We start from the raw sequence: 23,648 nt of genomic DNA on the forward strand, positions 1-23,648 counted from the left end.
GATTTTCAGTACCACAAATAAGCATCCGGGGGCATAGGTTGATAATTCATTGAAACAGATAAAATAACAACGAACGTTGTATGTACAACCTATGGGTGATGGATTAATGAAAAATTAACTACGAATATGCATTATGTAATGGCATTACGATTATCAGATATAAGAAGTAAATTCTATACACGACATTTTTAGATAAGTATACCTTCAGTTTCCCCAAGGTGTAAATTACAACAAAATATTTTGAAGCAAGAAATGCGGATTCTGACTAGGAACTGTAGTTCAAACTAAATTTACTTTCTGCCAGCATAGAAATTTTCCCAAAACTGCATTCGCTCTTCGTGAAAACCACTTTTAAGCTGAATTCCAGGATCGCTGTCATTACCGATCTGAAGATATTTTTCGTCTGATGAGAATGGTTCCCAAATCGCGTTGTCATTGAGAGCTGCAGTAGTCGGCAACCTGAGAATGTGTTGTATAGTCAAATATAGTCGATACACAAGCTGTTGTGACGTGATGTCTTTTATCTATTCATAGCCTGATACTCACCCATTTGTAGCAAACGATGTCCATAGCTCCACCATAGTGTCGACCACTTTCAAATCAGTCTCAGTAAATTCAGAGCCTGGTGGCGCAAACATTTCCTTTGGTCCAGGAAGGAGGTAAATCAGCTCGTCTCCGTGCGCCGCGCCCCAATTCTCCGTGTTACCACCACTAAACTTATAGCTATAGCTGAAAGTGCCTCGGTAGTCAAAAGTGCAAAGGTATGCGGGACTCTTGTAAGCAGGGTTGTTTACATATTGCTTGACTTCTTTGTGAATAGGGTAGATGAACGTGCCATCGGTGATGATGCGAGTCACATTGAGTATTAGCTGAAAGTAACATCAATCACAACTTAATTGATGGACCTTGAACTTCTATCGTCAGTTGTTCCAGTTCTCACCAATTTTCTGTCTGCAGTTAGATCGTTCAAGTAGCGAGACTTTAGAGCAGCAGTTTGGGCATCGACATCGGCTGACCAAACGTCATATCTCATGATGTTGATTAAGTGAGAGTCAACGTTGTATAAAAATTGCTGGAACAGGTCTGGCCTATTAAAGTACACTGAAATAAAGCAAAAACACCAGTTTTAGAAAATTTCAATCGCTAAGAAGAAAATGTCTACTGATAAAAATTCTTGAAATATCCAGGGTCTTCTGTGTAACCTGAGATCTGTGTGTGATATAGACGTGAGGGCGGTTCTTATTCGTGGCTGGAAAGAATTTTTTATCATTCGCCCCCCAGATCGCCTCCAAATATTTCAAAAACAATGGCCTAATTGTTTCAGATTTTCATCTCAGCTCTAATCACTATCTGTCCATATGTGGGCAGATTTACCCCATTCAAAATACACGTGTTTCGGCCACCTTCTTTGTACACCTTCTCAATCTGACTTTTGGTCATTTTTAGTTTCTTTCAGTCACTTTTAAGTAGATTGAGAGGGTGTGCGGTTCGTCTAGATTACCTGGTATGGTGACGTGAATTTTTTGTCAGATAATAGCGTCAATGCCCATTAAAAACTCTCGATCATAAATTTTCTTTAACATTATTAATCTTACAATAAAACATTTACTGTGAATATGACCAAAACACGTGTATTTTAAATAGGGGAATCCACCCCTTCACAGGCAGGTGTTGAAGTTCGAAGAAATATTTGAAAAAATTAGTGAATTGTTTTTGAATTGTTTGGAGCCGATTTGTGGGGTGAATGATAAAAATATCGTTCAAGACCTGAATAAGGATCGCCTTGAGAGACAACCATAGAAATTATTGTAACTTCACGTTGTTCCGCCCATACTTGCCTGCACTCATAACAATTCCTTCTTCCTCAGTTACAAGGGTCACCCACGGTAAATCATGCTTTTTTCCATTGGCAATAATATTCTCTGGTCTATCCGTAATCAATGCACCTTCTACTTTAGGTTCTACAACGGGAGCCCACGCAAGATATCCGGCCACTTTCATTTCTTTCAATATCACCTCTGTATCGTACAAGTATGATGCATTGAAAGTCCTCAGGCAATTAACAAGGGTGATTGATGTGTCGGTTGGACAACCAAGGTATTCGCCCAACTTAGTTGCTCGTCTCGCGGCCGCTGAATATGGTTCAGGCGCATGAGGCGAGCTTCCCGGCGCACTGTGTGTCATGTATTGGTGGAAGAGCCCTGTAAAGAATGTGCGTCTATTCGTCAAGCCAAAATCCCACCTATTTAATGTCTATTTAGTGAAAACAAATAAACAAATTCAATGCCATAATGGATTTTTCTCACAATTAAAATACACCATAGGTATATTTTGATACAACCAAGCAACTCTGCTCACCTTTGGTTAAAGGAGATACAGTTAAAAGGTGAACGCTAACGGAGCCTGAACTTCCACCGAAGATAGTCACTTTATTTGGATCACCACCGAAATACTTGATGTTTCGTTGGGTCCATCTCAAAGCTTCAACTATATCTTTAAGCAAATTATTTCCCGGCGATACTTCGTCGCCGGTACTCAAAAATCCGAGTATTCCGTAACGATAGCTAGGAACTACGAGAACCACGTCCTTATTAAGAAGAAATTGTGGACTCCATCGCTCAGGATTTCTCGTTCCAAACCTGAATTGTCCACCATAGATGAAGACCATCACTGGCAGTAACGTAGCATTTTGGCTACTAGAGAGCTATGCGGTAGAAATGGTAAAAAGGAATTATTTGCTTTTTCATTTGAGAATTCATTAATGTAAGTCGACCGTAGACCGTAATTCTGAATAATCACCGTGCACCCGTCTTATTCAATTATTCATGTTATGAATTAATATAAGAAATGATAGCAAAGCAAATAGGTGCACTAACAATCAACTATAAACTATGTATCATAAAGAGACAACACTTGTTTTTTGCACTTCATTCACTGATTTCTTCTATACGTCTATCGCAATGTTGCAGGCTGACAGCATAAACATGCATTTCTGAACCCACGTCCAAACTTAAGTATATTGCGCGCAAAAATACTCTAGTCTGTACGCAGCCTAAGGAGTTAGGTACAGCGAGGAGATACCAAGATCGATGGACGAAAACTTCATGACTTCGATTTTTGGTAATGTTGCACAGCAGTCTGACTCATTGTAAGCAAAAAAAAATTGATATCAGAAGTTTGAGAGCGTGAGAGTATTTTCCGTTTAGATGTAAATTTTTAATTTTTCTAGCGACCACCGAACCAAAATGTTCATGAACAGATTCAAATGATTAAGGATCTGTTTAATTCTCGAGATCAACTTTCACGATGTAACCACAGAAATTTTTATCCAATAAGAAATACTAAAAATATGCCATATTTTATGTCCAGTTGTGTGAAAATTGGTATATTGCGTTGCAAGTGCGGAAAGTGGGCGATTTATATATTTTTATTTATGTAAGATATCACCCGCACATTTGACACACGCTATATTCTTCAGACACCAGTGAATGCAAGTTTGGTTTGTGAACAAATGACGGTACCACTGACGTAAGAAAAGTCCATCAACTGCAGGGTAGAGTACGAATCAAAACAAAGCCGAATAATAAAACTAATTCTTCATTTCCCGAATAAGTTTGGCAGTACTCGAATCCTATGTAAAATTAACAGAGCTGTACTTGTTTACTCATCGATCAGACGATAGTGTAAGCACTATGGTGTTCCAATACTGAAATCAAGTCAATTTCAATATGTTTGTACTTTCGATTGAAATTTTTTTAATCTCCTGGTACGGCTAGTACTCAACATAAAGAGTTTGAAATAAATTATATTTATTTATAAAATAAATAAATAAAACTACTGCTTTTTCAAGATATCCAAATATATTCAACACGATTGCGTTATACCTGCGGCGTATAGACATTGAGATAGAGGCAGTCCTCATCCCCCATCATCTCGTATTCGCGTTGAATACATTCATTGCGAATATGGCCAGCATCCAGAGTTCCCTTCCAAGGACCCGCTGGTACAGCTTGTTTAAACCTGGATTGGAATGCAACTAGGGATTAATGTTTACTTATGTTTATAACGATTAAACTCTTAATGACAGGTGGTTTTCAGATCAACTTAAGGCTGCAGAATTCCGCTGATTGTTTGTCGTACATTCTGAATATATTATTCGCTCGGGTATATTCAATGGTGTATTTCAGTGCCAGGAATTGCGATCAATGCAGATCAAGTCAAAGAACATCCGTCGAGAGCTATTACTGGCTGAATCCATTTCAAATCATGCAGGTCAGCGGAGGTCATATTCCATAATTGCTCGTAACTGAAGTATGTTCTTCCTCGCTCAAAATAAGCTGATACGTATATTTTGTCATCAACCAAATAAATTTCCACGCCCGGTAACAACTTTTCAAGACTATAAGGTAAACATGGGTTTGTCTGACATTTAACGTAGAATTTCCAAAATGTGACCGCCAATTTCGGAATTTGGAGCTTTGCTAAAAATTCTTTGCTTGGGATACGTAAAATCTCCCACTCTGTCAATTCAGATATCAAAATCTAAAAAATTTGCAAAATTGCCAAAAATATAGCGATTTGAAGGAAAAAAAAATTTTTTTTTTTAAATTTAGTATGTTTCGTTAGGGAGTATACACTATATACCCTATGAACGGCAATATCGATTTATTATTATTTTTCGAGATATTGATTTTTATAATTATTTTCATTTGGCGGCCGTATTTACGTGATTAGATACGCTCTTGAGTAGTATTAGGAATAAGAAGGCCGCCTCCATTGAATATAATTCAATTCTTCATTACTCTGCAGATGCAAATTCCTTAAATTATACGTTAAATATTATAAAAAACCCATATTTACCTTAAAATCTTAAAAAATCGTTATTACACGTGAAAAATTTATTTGGGTAATAATAAAATATACGTGTCCGCTTATTTTGGACAAAGAAGAAACTTCAGTTACGAGTAATTATTGAATATGATCTCCGCTGGCCTGCATAATTTCAGATGGATTCAGCCCACTGTTGGTCTACCGAGCTCCAAAAACAATTGAGATGTGTAAAACCAAAGTACCCAAACGTGGGCAGAACGATGGTTGAGCAGGTATGGATGCTTGATTTCTTATCTGGTAATACATTGTCTTAATAAGAGAAAAAATTCTTACCGATAAAAATTTATGCTATGGTAAGGTCACGAACAAAAATTAAGAACTGCCATATACGTCCTCCGATTATTTATTTATTTTTTTAATGCATCGTATGAGCACGAATGAGGAAAAAATGCTCACCGCATTGAAAACTCGTGTTGATGCAAATTACTTGTACATATGTGTGTCCGTGGAATACATCATAAACCAAAACTCGACCAATCAATCGCATCATCATCATGAATACCAGTTTCAGTTTTCTACGCACACCGTATATTATCGTGTGTAAAAAGTATAAATGAGTTGTTCACTGCATACATATTAAACTCCGCCTGTACGGCTATAGATAACTTATCACTTCGAATTACTTCTACGAACCTAAGATCTCCAACAGGTGGCTCAGCAAACGGGATTCCCATGAAGGCAGAGAATCTTCTGCCAAGGTGTGTGCCCATATATATACCTCTGAGTCTTCCTTGAGGTATCGTCGTTTCCGGACGCGTCCAATCCTCGCAAGCGGGAATCGCCCCATTTTTTGTTGGATTATTACCACAGTTCGTCAGACAAGTGCTGAGTAAAAGAGCCTCTAACAGGTAGGCGGTTGCATTATAACTGCACGAGAGCGAGGCTATCGTACCTACGGCCATGATTACTGTTTGCCACTGAGTGACGGTCGCTAAAGAGCCCAGCCTGAGTTATTTTATCTTGCGAGAAGAAAATATGTCTCGTCACGATTAAATACAATATAGTGTAGTAACAAGGCCTTGAACGAAATCCCCAATGTGATTCCAAGATAAGCGCACGAGAACCCACCTTTGTACAATTGGTCGAATCAAAATAGGTAGTACCCGTCTTATCCCTAAAACGATATAGACCCGTGCAAATTCGCGCCAGCAAAAATTTCAACACGTTGTCATTTCTCTTGGAATTACTTTTGAAAGTTTTTCCTGCGTATACACCACGCATTTATACATATGTTTATTTGCCTCCGAGTTACCAAGTGAGCCACTTGAGATGTTTTACAATTCGCACTAGTGTACCGTTTGAGGGTTTAAATCTATGGTAAATGTAGATCTCTTAATTTATAATGTAGGCTATAATATCTCGGTACATGCAGATAATTGCTATTCAGAATAATTAAAATGTACAATACTGGAAGTTCAGAGATTCAAAGGTTGACAGTCACTGAATTACTGAAAGCGTGGGGCCAATCATTAGGATCGTATTATATGTGCCAGTGGTCATATTTCGAAATTTCAACTTTTCGAATCAGACCGCCAATTACCGATAGTTAATATTTATTAGAAATAATTTTTTCCAAAAGTAGCTACTTGCAAAATTACGGTAGCTATATATGGGGCATTTTACGTGTAATCGATCTGACAGAAAACACTGACTCTCTCAGAACTGGTTAATGATTTATGAAATCTCCCTAAGTTGTCAAGAAAATGGGTAATTTACGATTAATTTTTACTGATCTACAAAATAGTCAGCTAATGAAGTAAACGTACGACAGACGATTGCTACATGTTCTGACACAACATAGTCATTGCGATTGGTGACTTAAAGCGGTTCAAGTGACCTCAACCGATATCAGTATCATGCAAACATTGGATTGCATAGTACCACTGATTCACGTAACGGGCTTGTGTTTGACTGAATTTAAACAACGAAAATATGTTGCGCTGCTGACCCATATCACAGGTGAAGATTCTGACGTGTGAGTCTTGTACTAAACCCAGACCACTTGGAACGATCACTTGCATGGCTAGATCTTAATATTTTTCGAATATTTCATTATTCTTCTAAGCATTGCTATTTTTAAAACAAAGGAGGTGCCTAGCGATCCGAACGAGAGACTGTTCGATATATTCTCCCAAAAACGCGAAAGAATCAGTAACCAGAGTATCGAAAATTGTAGTAGTTGACGGATATTTGGTAAGCAAAAAAATTCGTAGAACGGTGTTTTGACATGATTGAACAATATGAACTATTGTTTGAATACTTTTACGACTAAAATATTCAAAATATTAACATTGGAACGTCCGGGCGTGATTTCTGAAGAACTTCGATTTACTGGGATTTGGCATATTTCCGTGAGATTGGATACACATGGCGATTAATTCACCAGTTGGATTCACACCCTTTTTTTACGTTACACCGACACGGCCGTTGACGAATTGATAATTAGTATTTCTTATCACAGATCGAAAATGTGGGAAAACAGGTTTACGTACTACATGGATTACAGTATAACGCTTCGTGATACGCAAACTACATTAATAAACATTTCTCTACAAGGTCGTCATGTTCTGCACTTCTATCTGCGGGACGAAGAATTCAGTACATGACATTGGCACTGAATCTAATCTGAACAATTATCTACTAGTACAGCAGACACTTAGTCGAACAACCTTGAAATTGTGTTCACGCTCACGTGCTAATATTGAGATTTTGAATTATTTTCTTTAAATAGAAACGTACAAACAATAGTTTGCATCGTTGAATTATGCCGGAAACACTGTTTCTGAAGTGTTCTTCTTGTTTGCCAAAAACCCATCAAATCTTATAATTTTCTATGTAACGGGTTACTGATATTATCACATATTTTGGAGATTATTTCCAACAATCTCTCGTCCAGATTTCTTGGTACCTTATTTATTTGAAACAAGTAGCAATTGTGAAAACAATGAAGAGATGTTCAAAACATATTTAGTTTTCGCGAAGTTGATCTTTGAGACACTTAGTATTTTTAAAAAAATCAGCAACCTTTTCGGTTCGTTATTTCACAGAGCTGATTTGAGGCGCGTCAGCCCCCCTTAACATTGCTCCCATTTTCCTTATGCCTGCACTTAGTGATTTGCTATGGTATTAATCGTGTCACCCAATGCTAACAGTACTCACCACCATCCGCGTAAGAGAACAGCATCGAGTGTTATACGTCAAATTTTCCGACTGACTCACCGTGCACTGCCGGCACTAACTGACGGAAATCCGCTTGGCATCAGTCTTCCAGATTTTCGACAGAGAGCGCGCTGTAAATTTGACTAATCGTTTCATTATTTTAATATTCTAAGTACGTTTAAGCTTATTTGAAATCAAATTCAAAAATTTAACGAACATGTATTAGTGACATGGTAATACTTTTTTCCGGACGCAAATTCCAAAACTTTTTATAAAATCGTTGCTCACTATAATTGAAAACGATCGCACCATACTTTCAATGCCACAAATAGACATCCCAGGGCACAGGTTGATATTACTCAATGGAACACTGACAATGATACCGAACGTTATATATACGACATGGGGGTGATGGATCAATAAAAAATCTACTGCGAATACGCATTATGTGATAATATTATCGTTCTCACGTATTCAAACTAAATTCTGTACATTGCGTTCTAAGATAGGCATCAGACATTTATTCCCACATCTCCTTCACTTTCCTCGACGGGCAAGTCACAACAAACTATTTTGAAACAAAGAATACGTATTCTGATAAGGAACCGCAGTTCAAACTAAATCTACTTTTTAGCAGCAAAGAAAGTTTCCCAAAACTGCATTCGCTCTTCGTGAAAACCACTTTTAAGCTGAATTCCAGGATCGCTGCCATTACCGATCTGAAGATATTTTTCGTCTGATGAAAATGGTTTCCAAATCGCGTTGTCATTGAGAGCTGCAGTAGTCGGCAACCTGAGAATGTGTTGTATAGTCAAATATAGTCAATACACAAGCGATTGTGACGTGATGTCTTTTATCAAGTCGTAGCTTGATACTCACCCATTGGTAGCAAACGATGTCCATAGCTCGACCATAGCGTCGACCACTTTCATATCAGTCTCAGAATATTCAGAGCCTGGTGGCGCAAACAATTTCTTTGGTCCAGGAAGGAGGTAAATCAGCTCGTCTCCGTGCGCCGCGCCCCAATTCTCCGTGTTGCGATTACTGAACAGATAGCTATAACTGAAAGTGCCTCGGTAGTCAAAAGTGCAAAGGTATGCGGGACTTTTGTAAGCGGAGTTGTTCGCACGTTGTTTGACCTCGTTGTAATTAAAGTAGGTAAACTCGTAATCGGTCATGATGTCAGTCAAATTGTGTAGTAGCTGAAAGCAACATCAATCGCAACTTAACTGATGGAATTTGAACTTTGATCGTCAGTTGTTCCAGTTCTCACCAATTTTCTGTCTGCAGTTAGATCGTTCAAGTAACGAGACTTCAGAGCAGCAGTTTGGGCATCGACATCGGCTGACCAAATGTCGTGTCTCAAGACGCTGATTAGGTGAGAGTCAATGTTGTCTAAAACTTGCTGGAACAAGTCCGGCCTATCATAGTACACTGAAATGAAGAACAAGTGCAAGTTTCAAAAAAATTATTCACCAAGAAAAAATGACTACCGATAAAGTTTCTTCAAATATGCAGAGCCTGGTATGTTACCTGACATCTGTGTGCGATATAGACACCTATAGGAATATTCGTTACTTCACGTTGATCCACCCATACTTGCCTGCAGTTGTAACAATTCCTTCTTCCTTAGTTAAAAGGGCCACCCACGGCAAATCATGCTGTTCTCCATTGGCAATGATATTCGCTGGAGTATCCGTAAAAAGTGCACCTTCTACGTCAGGTTCGACTACAGGATACCAAACAGTAGGCCTGGCCGTCCTTGCATCCCTCAACAGCACGTCTGTATCGTACAAGTATGACCCATTGAAAGTCCTCAGACAGTTAACAAGGGTGGTTGACGTGTTGGTTGGACAACCAAGGTATTCGCCCAACTTCGTGGCACGCGTGGCGGCCACTGAATACGGTTCAGGAACAGGAGGATAGAGTTGCGGTGTACTGTGTGTCATGAATTGGTGAAAGAGTCCTGAAAACAGTGTGCTGTTATTCGTCAAGTTGAAATGCCGAGTATTTGATATCTATTTAGTGAAAACTAATTCAATGCCATTATTGAACTCTCTTACAATCAAAAGTATCAGTTTCGCTGTAGTAACAATAACTCGGGCACATTCACCACCGGAAGATGATCATCGAATACCATAGGTATATTTCAATTCAAGTAAGCAACTCTGCTCACCTTTTGTTAAAGGAGATAAGGTTAAAAGGCGAACGCAGGCGGCGCCTGAACTTCCACCGAAGAGCGTTACTTTATTTGGATCACCACCGAAATACTTGATGTTTCGTTGGGTCCATCTCAAAGCTTCAGCTATATCTTTAAGTAAATTATTTCCCGGCGATACTTCGTCGCCGGTACTCAAAAATCCGAGTATTCCGAAACGATGGTTAGGAACTACGAGAACCACGTCCTTATTAAGAAGAAATTCTGGACTCCATCGGTCAGGAGTGCTCGTTCCATGCCTGAATTGTCCACCATAGACGAAGACCATCACTGGCAGTAACGTAGCATTTTGGCTACGTGGGAGCTTTGCGATAGAAATGGTAAAAAAGTAATTACTCGCTTTTTCATTTTAGAATTCATTAATGTAATCCGACCGTAGACCGTGATTCTGAATAATCACCGTGCACCAGTCTCATTCAATTTTTCATGTTATGAATTAAGAAATGATAGCAAAGTAAATAGGTGCACCAACAATGAAGTAGAAACTATGTATCATAAAGAGACAACACTTGTTTTTTGCACTTCATCTACTGACTTCTTCTATACGTCTATCGCAATGTTGCAGGCTGACAGCATAAACATGCATTTCTGAACCCACGTCCGAACTTGAGTGTGTTGCGCGCAAAAATGCTATAGTCTGTGCGCAGCCGAAGAAGCTAGGAACAGCGAGGAGTAACGAAGATCGATGGACGAAAACTTCCTGACTTCGATTTTTGGTAATGTTTTACGACAGTTTGACTCATTGTGTGCAAAAAAGAAGATGATATCGGAGGATTGAACTCCGTAAAATATTTCCAAATGAGATCTAAAGTTTCAGTTTCTCTAGCGTTGTCCGAACCAAAATATTTGAAGTACGATGAAGAGCTGGAGGTATGGTTGAACAAATTCAAATGATTGAGGATCTGTTTATTACTCGAAATCAACCTTCACGATGTAATCGCACAGATTCCTTATCCAATCTAAAGCACTAAGAATATGCTGTCTTTTGTACCTAGCTGTGTGACAATTAGTATATTGCGTTGCTAGTGCGGAAAGTGGGCGATTTCTAATGAATGAGCGTGCGCTGTAATCACACGAATCAGATATCACCACTGATGTAAATGAAATCGCCCATCCGCGCGTCGGACACACGCTATAATCTTCAAACATCTGTGAGCGAAAGTTAGATTTCTGAAGCAATGAAGGTGCCACTGACATAAAACAAGTCTACCAGCAAAAGGGTGGTGTACGAATCAAAACAAAGCTGAACAGTAAAATCAATTCTACATTGCCTCAATATGTTTGACAGTACTGGAATCCTATGTAAAATAAACAGAGCTAAACTTGTTTGCAGTTGGATCAGACGATACCTAGACTGGTGTTTCACTACTGAAAACAGATGAATCTCAAAATGTTTGTACTTTCAATTGAAAATCCTTGAATCTCTTAGTACGACTAGTACATTTCTCGGGATAAGAAATTTGAAACGATGGTGGTAAAACTGTAACTTCCTCAAGCTATCAAAATATATTCAATACGATTGCGATGTACCTGCGGCGTATAGACATTGAGATAGAGGCAGTCCTCATCCCCTATGAGCTTTGTATCGTTCTGAATACATGCATTAGGCATGCGGCTGGCATCTAGAGTCCCATTCCAAGGACCCGCCGGTACGGCTTGTTTAAACCTGGATTGGAATAATGGGAGAAATTAATGTTTCCGTATTTTCGTAACGATTAAACTCCCAATGATAGGTGATTTTTCCGCCAGCATGAGGCTAGATGATTCCGCCAATTCTTCGCGGTAGATTTAGAACATGTTATTCTGTCGAATACATTCAATTATGTATATCAGTGCCACGAGTTGTGATCAATGCAGATCGACCCAAAGAAACTCCGTCGAGAGCTGATATTACCGATGGTTTAGCGGACTCTCAAAGCAATCGAGATGTGTAAAAGCAAAGGACGTGAATCTGCTCAAAACAATGTGGTTTCAGTACGTATATAAGGATCCTAGATGGTTTATTTGGTCGGTCAATATCTTCTTACTAAGAAAAAAAATCTCATGAATAAAGTGAGGACTTTTTACCCTCCCAAGCTCATACCATGCGTTGTGAACAAGAAAAAAATACACGGTATGAGCTCGGGAGGGCGAGAAGTCCTCACTGCATTATCAACTCGTGTAGATGTACTCGTATATTACTTACTTATTACTTACTGCTTGTATCTTTGGATGATATGAACCAAAGTTTGCCCAATCAATTACATTATCATTATGAGTACCGGTATCAGTTTACTATTGATACCGTATATTACTAATGTAAGTAATAGCGTGGTTCCTAACGTGCCAGACTTCGGAAGGGCAGGACTTGAGTTCAAATTCCCAGCTTGTCGGTGAGGTTCTGAGCGATAGCTCGCAGAAATTGTAACGCAGCTAACGTCGTTCAGGCTCCGAATCGGCGAGTCGAGGTTTGAACTCAGTCCGGGTGTCCGGGCAACGTTTTCTGCACCGCCTATGCAGCGATAGGTAACTTGTAACTCTGAATTATTCCTACAAACCTGAAACTCCTATCGGTGGCTCGGCAAACGGAACTCCAATGAAGGCAGAGAATCTTCTGCCAAGGTGTGTGACCATATTTATACCTCTGAGTCTTCCTTGAGGTATCGTCGTTTCCGGACGCATCCAATCCTCGCCAGCGGGAATGTCCCCATTTTTAATTGGAATAACACCAAAGATTGTCAGGAAAGCGATTAGCAAAAGAGCCACCAACAGACACGCGGCTGCTATACAACAGCACGATCGCGAGCCAATCTTACCTACAAACATGATTACTGTCTGTCACTAAGTGATGCTCGCCAAAGAGAACATCCTGAGTTATTTTATCTTGCGAGAAGAAAAGATGTCTTTTCATAATTAGGGACAATGTGGTTTGGTAACAACGCCTTGAGTTTAATTCGCAACCTAATCTCAATTTATAATACGGACGGGAATTAAATCCTGCTTGTCAAGCGGTCCAATAAAATTAAGTGTATATACAAATTTCATAATGTATGTTTTGTTATTACGTAATTTGATGAGATTGGATTTACATGTGAGATAACAGAATAATAAAGCCGAGCAGCGCCGGTTCGAAGGAAATTTTTCATGCGTGTAAAGTAATACAAAGCCGCGCCCATATAAGTGCACACATAGAAAAATCAAATATTTAAATCCCGTATTTATTCACTTAAGTTATATGATAATCAAAGGTACAAATGATTGCTAAAAACAAGAGGATTTCACATTAACACGAACAGAATATGTAATTCTGGCGATGTCATACTCATGTGAACCTTCTCGCTTTCGAAACTGCGACGTCCTGAATTACTCCGTCAAGATCTAGTTCATTAGCAACATCGTTTTCAATCGACATACTGTACAGTCCGTCCAATCGTCCTTGAATCATTGGTGGCAAATACTGTTCGATTAGACGTAAAAATTTAAAACACACAGTACCAAAAAGGGCGGGAACTCTCTATTCAGCGTTTCCAATTACAATCAAAGCTGCTCCTATCGAAACTACATAGTTAAATTGTGCTTTATCCCCTTATGCTCACAGTTGTGTTCTGCGTAATAAATATTACTCATAATTGGATGACTTCTGACATAGTTTCTTTTATAGAAATTATTATGCAGTTTGAACATCTTATTACGTAGTCTTGTTTGCGCTGTGAGTTTTGATTAGAAACAGATAAATCATTAGAACGATTGATAGTGTGTGAGCAGAATTATTTCTTGATTTGTTTGTACTGACGAACAAAATAGTCGGATGATGAAGTACACGTACGAGAAACGATAGCTTTATGCTCTGACACAACAGAGTCATTACGATTGGTGGATCAAAACCATTCAAGTGACCTCGATCAATTTCAGCATCATATAAACATCGGATTGCATAGTACTGCTAATCCACGTAACGGGGTTGTGTTTGAGTGAATTGAAGCAACGAAAATATGTTGCACGGCTGACCCATGCTACGGGTTCGGTGTCTGACGCTTGAGTCGTTCACTAAACACAGTACCCAGGCTACTTGAAACGATCACTTGCATGGCTAGATCTTAAGATTTTTCGAATATTTCATTATTCTTCTAAGCATTGTTATTTTTGAAATGAAGGAGGTGCCTAGAAATCCGACCGAGAGACTGTTCGATATATTCTCCCAAAAACGCGAAAGAATCAGTAACCAGAGTATTGAAAATTGTAGGAGTTTGTATGTACTCGTTTTTTTTTTGTGAAAATAAAAGGAAAAAAAAAGACGTGAATTCGATGGACAGGCTTACAAGACAATATTAAGAGAACGATAGTAAATACGAGTTTGACTCTCTGTTGAATAAATTAAATATAAATAATATGTAAATGGAATATAAATAAAATATACGTAAAATGGTCGACAAAATTGTAAAGGTAAAATAGTATAGATAAAATAGTTCGGATAAACCGATTGATAAATGGTAAAAACAAAAGTCTACACATAAAAAAAAAAAGATCAAAAGTTATTCATTCACACATCCAAACATTCACACAATTTAAAAAGACGCCTTCAATACACAAGACGTTAAAGTGAACTGTTCCCTTGTCTTTGTCGTCGAATACCGTTGCACCAGATGAATCACTTGCCAATCCGGGGATTATACTCTTCTCCACTCTCGTTTGATGGATGCTTAGAAATCTTGTGTCCACCTTCAGGTTGCGTCGTTTATTCACGTTGAGATGGGAGATGAGAACAGCAGGGATCGTAATGACGTCGAAAATTCAGTGAACTGGTACTGTGTATTCGGATCTTTAGGAAATCTTAAAATCGACTTGGTTTTCGACTTCTGCGGAGTATTATAACTGTCGGGCCGTACGGGTTGGTGTCTTTCCGCAGAGTCTTCGAAACGTTCAACCGTTTCTCCCGCCAGACGCCTGGATCGGGATGGCTGTGTCCAGCAAAACTTCGCGGGCATTTCGAATTTAGAATATCGTTACAAGTTGATGGATATTCGGTAAGCAAAACAATTCGAAGAACGGTGTTTTGGCATGATTTAACAATATGAATTATTAATTGAATACTTTTACCACAAGAATATCCAAAATATTAACATTGGAACGTCCGGGCGTGATTTCTGAAGAACTTCGATTTACTGGGATTTGGCATATTTTCGTGAGATAGGATACACATGGCGATTAATTCACGAGTTGGATTCACACCCTTTTTTCACGTTACACCGACACGGCCGTTGATAAATTGATAATTAGTATTTCTTATCACAGATCGAAAATGTGGGAAAACAGGTTTACGTACTACATGGATTACAGTATAACGCTTCGTGATACGCAAACTACATTAATAAACATTTCCCTACAAGGTCGTCATGTTCTGCACTTCTATCTGCGGGGCGAAGAATTCAGTACATGACATTGGCACTGAATATAATCTGAACAATTATCTACTAGTACAGCCGACACTTAGTCGAACAACCTTGAAATTGTGTTCACGCTCACGTGCTAATATTGAGATTTTGAATTATTCTCTTTAAATAGAAACGTACAAACAATAATTTGCATTGTTGAATTATGCCGAAAACACTGTTTCTCAAGTGTTCTTCTTGTTTGCCAAAAACCCATCAAATCTTATAATTTTCGATATAACGGGTTACTGATATTATCACATATTTTGGAGACTATTTCCAACAATCTCTCGTCTAGATTTCTTGGTACCTTATTTATTTGAAACAAGTCTCAATTGTGAAAACAATGAAGACATGTTCCAAAAATATTGAGCTTTCGCGCAGTTGATCTTCGAAACACGTAGTATTTTTGAAAAAAATCAAAAACCTTTTCACTTCGTTATTTCACAGAGCTGATTTGAGGCGCGTCAGCCCCCCTTAATATTGCTCCCATTTTCCTTATGCCTGCACTTAGTAATTTACTATGGTACTAATCGTGTCACCCAATGCTAACAGTACTCACCACCATCCGCGTAAGAGAACAGCATCGAGTGTTATACGTCGAATTTTCCGACTGACCCGCTGTGCACTGCCGGCACTAACTGACGGAAATCCGCTTGGCATCAGTCTTCCAGATTTTCGACAGAGAGCGCGCTGTGAATTTGACTAATCGTTTCATTATTTTAATATTCTAAGTACGTTCAAGCTTATTTCAGATCAAATTCAAAAATTTAACAAACATGTATTACTGACATGGTAATACTTTTTTCCGGACACAAATTCCAAAACTTTTTATAAAATCGTTGCTCACTATAGTTGAAAACGATCGAAGCATACTTTCAATGCCACAAATAGACATCCCAGGGCACAGGTTGATATTACTCAATGGAACACTGACAATGATACCGAACGTTATACATACGACATGGGGGTGATAGATCAATGAAAAATCTACTGCGAATACGCATTATGTGATAATATTATCATTATCAGGTATTCAAACTAAATTCTGTACATTGCGTTCTAAGATAGGCATCAAACATTTATTCCTACATCTCCTTCACTTTCCCCGACGGGTAAGTCACAACAAACTATTTTGAAACAAAGGATACGAATTCTGATGAGGGGCCGCAGTTCGAACTAAATCTACTTTTTAGCAGCAAAGAAAGTTTCCCAAAACTGCATTCGCTCTTCGTGAAAACCACTTTTAACCTGAATTCCAGGATCGCTGTCATTACCGATCTGAAGATATTTTTCGTCTGATGAGAATGGTTCCCAAATTGCATTGTCATTGAGAGCTGCAGTAGTCGGCAACCTGAGAATGTGTTGTATAGTCAAATATAGTCGATACACAAGCGGTTGTGACGTGATGTCTTTTATCTATTCATAGCCTGATACTCACCCGTTGATAGCAAACGATGTCCATAGCTCCACCATAGCGTCGACCACTTTCATATCAGTCTGAGTATATTCAGAGCCTGGTGACGCAAACATTTCCTTTGGTCCAGGAAGAAGGTAAATCAGCTCGTCTCCGTGCGCCGCGCCCCAATTCTCCGTGTTACCATCACTAAACTTATAGCTATAGCTGAAAGTGCCTTGGTAGTCAAAAGTGCAAAAGTATACGGGACTCTTGAAAGCGGGGTTGTTTGCATGTTGTTTGACCTCGTTGTAAATATGGTAGGTAAACTGGTAATCAGTGATGATGTCAGTCAAATTGTGTAGTAGCTGAAAGCAACATCAAACATGCCATAATTGATGGAATTTGAACTTCTGTCGTCAGTGTTCCAGTTCTCACCAACTTTCTGTCTGCAGTTAGATCGTTCAAGTAACGGGACTTCAGAGCAGCAGTTTGGGCATCGACATCGGCTGACCAAACGTCGTGTCTCAAGAAGCTGATTAAGTCAGAGTCAACGTTGTCTAAAAATTGCTGGAACGACTCTGGCCTATTATAGTACACTGAAATGAAGAACAAGTGCAAGTTTCAGAAAGGATCATTCACTGAGAAAAAATGACTACCGATAAAGTTTCTTCAAATATGCAGAGCCTGGTATGTTACCTGACATCTGTGTGCGATATAGACACCTATAGGAATATTCGTTACTTCACGTTGATCCACCCATACTTGCCTGCAGTTGTAACAATTCCTTCTTCCTTAGTTAAAAGGGCCACCCACGGCAAATCATGCTGTTCTCCATTGGCAATGATATTCGCTGGAGTATCCGTAAAAAGTGCACCTTCTACGTCAGGTTCGACTACAGGATACCAAACAGTAGGCCTGGCCGTCCTTACATCCTTCAACAGCACGTCTGTTTCGTACAAGTATGACCCATTGAAAGTCCTGAGACAGTTAACAAGGGTGGTTGACGTGTTGGTTGGACAACCAAGGTATTCGCCCAACTTCGTGGCACGCGTGGCGGCCACCGAATACGGTTCAGGAACAGGAGGATAGGGTTGCGGTATACTGTGTGTCATGAATTGGTGAAAGAGTCCTGAAAAAAGTGTGCGGTTATTCGTCAAGTTGAAATGCCAAGTATTAAATACCTATTTAGTGAAAACTAATTCAATGCCATTATTGATCTCGCTTACAATCAAAAGCATTAGCTTCGCTTCTCAAGTCTGGTACATTCACCACCGACAGATGATCACTAAATATCATAGGTGTATTTCAATTAAACTAAGCAACTCTGCTCACCTTTTGTTAAAGGAGATAAGGTTAAAAGGCGAACGCAGGCGGCGCCTGAACTTCCACCGAAGAGCGTTACTTTATTTGGATCACCACCGAAATATTTGATGTTTCGTTGGGTCCATCTCAAAGCTTCAACTATATCTTTTAGTAAATTATTTCCAGGCGATACTTCGTCGGCGGTACTCAAAAATCCGAGTATTCCGAAACGATAGTTCGGAACTACGAGAATCACGTCTTTATTAAGAAGAAATTCTGGACTCCATCGGTCAGGAGTGCTCGTTCCAAACCTGAATTGTCCACCATAGATGTAGACCATCACTGGCAGTAACGTAGCATTTGGGCTACTAGGAAGCTATGCGGTAGATTGGTAAAAATGTAATTATTTGCTTTTCCATTTCAGAATTCATTAATGTAAGTCGACCGTAGACCATGATTCTGAATAATCACCGTGCACCCGTCTTATTTAATTCTTCATGTTATAAATTAAGAAATGATAGCAAAGCAAATAGGTGCACCAACAATAAACTATAAACCATGTATCATAAAGAGATAACACTTGTTTTCTGCACGTCATTCACTGATTTCTTCTATACGTCTATCGCAATGTTGCAGGCTGACAGCATAAACATGCATTTCTGAACCCACGTCCAAGCTTGAGTATATTGCGCGCAAAAATGCTCTAGTCTGTACGCAGCCTAAGGAGCTAGGAACAGCGAGGAGAAACCAAGATCGATGGACGAAAACTTCATGATTTCGATTTTGGGTAATGTTGCACAACAGTCTGATTTATTGTGAGCAAAAAAAAAGATGATATCAGAGGTTTGAACTCCGTAGAAAATTTTTCAATGAGATCTAAATTTTCAGTTTCTCTAGCGTTGTCCGAACCAAAATATTTCGAGTAAGATAAAGAACTGTAGGTATGGTTGAACAAATTCAAGTGATTGAGGATCTGTTTATTTCTCGAAATCAACCTTCACGATGTAATCACACAGATTTCTTATCCAATCCAAAGCACTAAAAATATTCTGTATTTTGTACCCAGCTGTGGGACAATTAGTATATTGCGTTACTAGTGCGGAAAGTGGGCGATGGGCTAATGAATAAGCGTGTGCTGTAATCACACGAATCAGATATCACCACTGATGTGTATGATATCGCCCATCCGCATGTCCGACACATGCTATAATATTCAAACATCTTCGAGCGAAAGTTTGGTTTGTGAAGCAATGAAGGTGCCACTGACATAAAACAAGTCTACCAGCAAAAGGGTGCTGTAGGAATCAAAACAAAGCTGAACAATAAAATCAATTCTACATTGCCCCAATATATTTGGCAGTACTCGAATCCTATGTAAAATGAACAGAGCTAAACTTGTTTGCTGTTGAATCAGACGATAGCCTAAACTGGTGTTTCGGTACTGAAATCAAGTGAATTTCAAAATGTCTGTACTTTCGATTGAAAATCCTTGAATCTCTTGTTACGGCTAGTACATTTTTTAAGATGAAAAATTTGAAACGATGATGGTAAAACTATAACTTCTTCCAGGTATCAAAATATAGTCAATACGATTGCGATATACCTGCGGCGTATAGACATTGAGATAGAGGCAGTCCTCATCTCCTATGAGCTTTTCCTCGTTCTGAATACATGCGTTAGGCATGCGGCTGGCATCTAGAGTCCCATTCCAAGGACCCGCCGGTACGGCTTGTTTAAACCTGGATTGGAATAATGGGAGAAATTAATGTTTCCGTATTTTTGGGACGATCAAACTCCCAATAATAGGTGATTTTTCCGCTAGCATGAGGCTAGATGATTCCGCCAATTCTTCGTCGTAGATTTTGAACATGTTAATCTCTCCAGTACATTCAATTATGTATTTTAGTGCTACGAGTTGTGATCAATGCAGATCAACTAAAAGAAAATCCGTCGATAGCTGATATTACCGATGGTTTAGCGGACTCTTAAAGCAATCGAGATGTGTAAAAGCAAAGTACGCAAATGTGGGCAAAATAATGTGGTTTCAGTACGTATATGCGGATCCTTGATTGTTTATTTGGTCAGACAATATCTTCTTACTGAGAGAAAAAAATCTTATCAATAAAGTGAGGTCCTTTACCCTCCCGAGCTCATACCATGCATTCTGAACAAGTAAAAAATACATAGTATGAACTCGGGGAGTTGAGAAGTCCTCACTGCATTATTAACTCGTGTTGATGTATATTAACTGCTTGTATCTTTGGAATATATGAACCAAAGTTTGCCCAATCAATTACAGTATCATCGTAAGTACCAGTATCAGTTTACTATGGATACCGTATATTATTACTGTAAGTAGTAGCGCAGCTCGTAACGTGCGAGACTTCGGAAGGGGAGGACTTGAGTTCAAACTCGCAGCTTGTCGGTGAGGTCCTGAGCGATAGCTCGCAGAAATTGTAACGCAGGTAACGTCGTTCAGCCTCCGAATCGGCGAGTTGAGATTTTATCTCCGTCCGGGTGTCCGGGCAACGTTTTCTGCACCGCCCATGCAGCGATAGGTAACTTGTAACTCTGAATTACTCCTACAAACCTGAGATCTCCAATCGGTGGCTCGGCAAACGGAACTCCAATGAAGGCAGAGAATCTTCTGCCAAGGTGTGTGACCATATTTATACCTCTGAGTCTTCCTTGAGGTATCGTCGTTTCCGGACGCATCCAATCCTCGCCAGCGGGAATGTCCCCATTTTCAATTGGAATAACACCAAAGATTGTCAGGAAAGCGATTAGCAAAAGAGCCACCAGCAGACACGCGGCTGCTATATAACAGCACGAGCGCGAGCCAATTTTACATACAAACATGATTACTGTCTGTCACTAAGTGATGCTCGCCAAAGAGACCAGTCTGAGTTATTTTATCTTGCGAGAATAAAAGATGTCTTGTCATAATTAGAGACAATGTAGTTTGGTAACAACGCCTTGAATTTAATTCGCAACCTAATCTCAATTTATAATACGGACGGGAATTAAATCCTGCTTGTCAAGCGGTCCAATAAAATTAAGTGTATATACAAATTTTATAATGTATGTTTTGTTATTACGTAGTTTGATGAGATTGGATTTACATGTGAGATAACAGAATAATAATGCCGAGCAGCGCCGGTTCGAAGGCTATTTTTCATGCGTTTAAAGTCATACAAAGCCGCGCCCATATAAGTGCACACATAGAACAATCAAATATTTAAATCCCGTAATTATTCACTCGAGTTGTATGGTAATGAAAGGTACAAATGATTGCTAAAAACAAGAGGATTCCTCATTAACACGAACAGATTATGTAATTTTGGCGATGTCATAATCATGTGAACCTTCTCGCTTTCAAAACTGTGACGTCCTGAATTACTCCGTCAAGATCTGGTTCATTAGCAACATCGTTTTCAATCGACATACTGTACAGTCCGTCCAATCGTCCTTGACTCATTGGTGGCAAATACTGTTCGATTAGACGTAAAAATTTAAAACACACAGTACCAAAAAGGGCGGGAACTCTCTATTCAGCGTTTCCAATTACAATCAAAGCTGCTCCTATCGAAACTACATAGTTAAATTGTGCTTTATCCCCTTATGCTCACAGTTGTGTTCTGCGTAATAAATATTACTCATAATTGGATTACTTCTGACATAGTTTCTTTTATAGAAATGATTATGCAGTTTGAACATCTTATTATGTAGTCTTGTTTGCGCTGTAAGTTTTGATTAGAAACAAATAATTCATTAGAACGATTGATAGTGTGTGTGCAGAATTATTTCTTGATTAGTTTGTACTAATGAACAAAATAGTGGGCTCATGAAGTAAACGTACGAGAAACGATTGCTTTATGCTATAACACAACAGAGTCATTGTGATTGGTGGATCGAAACCGTTCAAGTGACCTCGATCAATTTCAGGATCATGTAAACATCGGATTGCATAGTTCTGCTAATCCACCTAACGGGGTTGTGTTTGACTGAATTTGAACAACGAAAATATGTTGCACGGCTGACCCATGCGACGGGTTCCGTGTCTGACGATTGAGTCTTCTACTAAACACAGTATCCAGGTCACTTGGAAGGATCACTTGTATGGGTAGATCTTAACATTTTTCGAATATTTCATTATTCTTCTACGCATTGCTATTTTTGAAATTAGGGAGTGTCAATACAAGTATACAAATAATTTTTACTGAGTGCCCCCTATTCGAGCCAGTGCGCACTCAGTGCAACCAGTGGAAAACGCTATTACGTACTACATAGATTACAGCATAACACTTCGTGATACGTAAACTACATAAATAAACAATTCCCTGCAAGGTCGTCATGTTCTGCACTTCTATCTGCGGGGCGAAGAATTCAGTACATGACATTGGCACTAAAACTAATAAAAACAATTACCAGCTAGTTCAGCCGACACTCAGTCGGGCGACTTCTAAAATGTGATCACGCTTACATCCTAATATTAGGATTTTGAATTATTTTTTTGCAATAAAAACGTACAAACAATAGTTTGCATCGTTAAATAATGCCAAAAACACTGTGTTTCGAGTGTTCTTCTTCTTTGCCAAATACACATCAACTCTTATAATTTTCGATACTACGGGTTACTAATATTATCACGTATTTTGGAGATTATTTCCAACAATCTCTAGTCTAGATTTCTTGGTACCTTATTTATTTGAAAAAAGTCGCAATTGTGAAAACAATGAAGAGATGTTCAAAACATACTTTTTGGGCTTTCGCGAAGTTGATCTTCGAAATACTTGGTATTTTTAAAAAAATCAGCAACCTTTTCACATCGTTATTTCACAGAGCTAATTTGAGGCGCGTCAGCCCCCCTTAATATTGCACCCATTCTCCTTATGCCAGCACTTAGTAATTTGCTATGGTATTAATTGTGTCACCCAATGCTAGCAGTATTCACACCATCCGCGTAAGAGAACAGTATCGAGTGTTACACGTCAAATTTTCCAACTGACTCTTTGTGCACTGCTAGCACCAAGTGACGGAAATCCGCTGGGCATCAGTCTTGTAGATTTCCGACAGAGAGCGCGCTGTAAGTTTGACTAATCGTTTCATTATTTCAGTATTCTAAATACGTTCAAGCTTATTTCAGATCAAATTCGAAAATTGAACAGACACGTATTACTGATATGTTAATCCTTTTTTCAGACACGAATTCAAAAACCTTGAATAAAATCGATGCTCACTATCATTGAAAACGATCGAGCCATACTTTCAA

The 23,648-nt window shown here is 39.0% G+C and overlaps 2 protein-coding genes across 5 annotated transcripts; both read right to left on the reverse strand.

The window, feature by feature from the left end:
- Positions 1 to 129: 129 nt before the first annotated feature.
- Positions 130 to 8,292, reverse strand: LOC124215387 (carboxylic ester hydrolase-like). 2 transcript variants are annotated; one of them, XM_046618736.2, is made up of 8 exons: positions 8,050 to 8,292; positions 5,524 to 5,821; positions 3,885 to 4,020; positions 2,359 to 2,704; positions 1,839 to 2,201; positions 941 to 1,101; positions 547 to 869; positions 130 to 459 (listed from the first exon to the last, which is right to left on the reverse strand). In XM_046618736.2, exons 1-8 carry the CDS (start codon positions 8,072 to 8,074, stop codon positions 291 to 293), a joined length of 1,821 nt encoding a protein of 606 aa, XP_046474692.1. In that variant the 5' UTR covers positions 8,075 to 8,292; the 3' UTR covers positions 130 to 290. The 2 variants fall into 2 exon arrangements, with proteins under 2 accessions (XP_046474692.1, XP_046474694.1); XM_046618738.2 differs by lacking the exons at positions 5,524 to 5,821; positions 8,050 to 8,292 and adding an exon at positions 5,287 to 5,414.
- A 255-nt stretch (positions 8,293 to 8,547) lies between these two features.
- LOC124215392 (carboxylic ester hydrolase-like) lies at positions 8,548 to 23,622 on the reverse strand. 3 transcript variants are annotated; one of them, XM_069134849.1, is made up of 7 exons: positions 20,967 to 23,622; positions 19,980 to 20,115; positions 18,407 to 18,752; positions 17,841 to 18,203; positions 17,510 to 17,670; positions 17,117 to 17,439; positions 8,548 to 8,841 (listed from the first exon to the last, which is right to left on the reverse strand). In XM_069134849.1, exons 1-7 carry the CDS (start codon positions 21,233 to 21,235, stop codon positions 8,673 to 8,675), a joined length of 1,767 nt encoding a protein of 588 aa, XP_068990950.1. In that variant the 5' UTR covers positions 21,236 to 23,622; the 3' UTR covers positions 8,548 to 8,672. The 3 variants fall into 3 exon arrangements, with proteins under 3 accessions (XP_068990950.1, XP_046474715.1, XP_046474702.1); XM_046618746.2 differs by lacking the exon at positions 8,548 to 8,841 and adding an exon at positions 16,430 to 17,029 and having other exon boundaries at positions 20,967 to 21,384; XM_046618759.2 differs by lacking the exons at positions 17,117 to 17,439; positions 17,510 to 17,670; positions 17,841 to 18,203; ... (1 more) ...; positions 19,980 to 20,115; positions 20,967 to 23,622 and adding exons at positions 8,929 to 9,251; positions 9,323 to 9,483; positions 9,653 to 10,015; positions 10,226 to 10,571; positions 11,798 to 12,183.
- Positions 23,623 to 23,648: the final 26 nt, after the last annotated feature.

The sequence above is a fragment of the Neodiprion pinetum genome, chromosome 3, assembly GCF_021155775.2.
Source record: "Neodiprion pinetum isolate iyNeoPine1 chromosome 3, iyNeoPine1.2, whole genome shotgun sequence".
Classification (NCBI taxonomy): Eukaryota; Metazoa; Arthropoda; class Insecta; order Hymenoptera; family Diprionidae; genus Neodiprion; species Neodiprion pinetum.

What these genes read in the sequence shown, in the direction of transcription:
- LOC124215387 (XM_046618736.2), bottom strand. Translation starts at nt 8,074, where the DNA reads ATGCTGTTCTCTTACGCGGATGGTG. An exon ending in TAACTGCAGACAGAAAATTG is followed by an intron (nt 870 to 940) that starts GTGAGAACTGGA and finishes TGTTACTTTCAG; the next exon opens with CTAATACTCAATGTGACTCG. An exon ending in ACATCGTTTGCTACAAATGG is followed by an intron (nt 460 to 546) that starts GTGAGTATCAGG and finishes ACACATTCTCAG; the next exon opens with GTTGCCGACTACTGCAGCTC.
- LOC124215392 (XM_069134849.1), bottom strand. Translation starts at nt 21,235, where the DNA reads ATGTTTGTATGTAAAATTGGCTCGCGCTCGTGCTGTTATATAGCAGCC. An exon ending in AGGAATTGTTACAACTGCAG is followed by an intron (nt 17,671 to 17,840) that starts GCAAGTATGGGT and finishes TCTTCATTTCAG; the next exon opens with TGTACTATAATAGGCCAGAG. An exon ending in ACATCGTTTGCTATCAACGG is followed by an intron (nt 8,842 to 17,116) that starts GTGAGTATCAGG and finishes ACACATTCTCAG; the next exon opens with GTTGCCGACTACTGCAGCTC.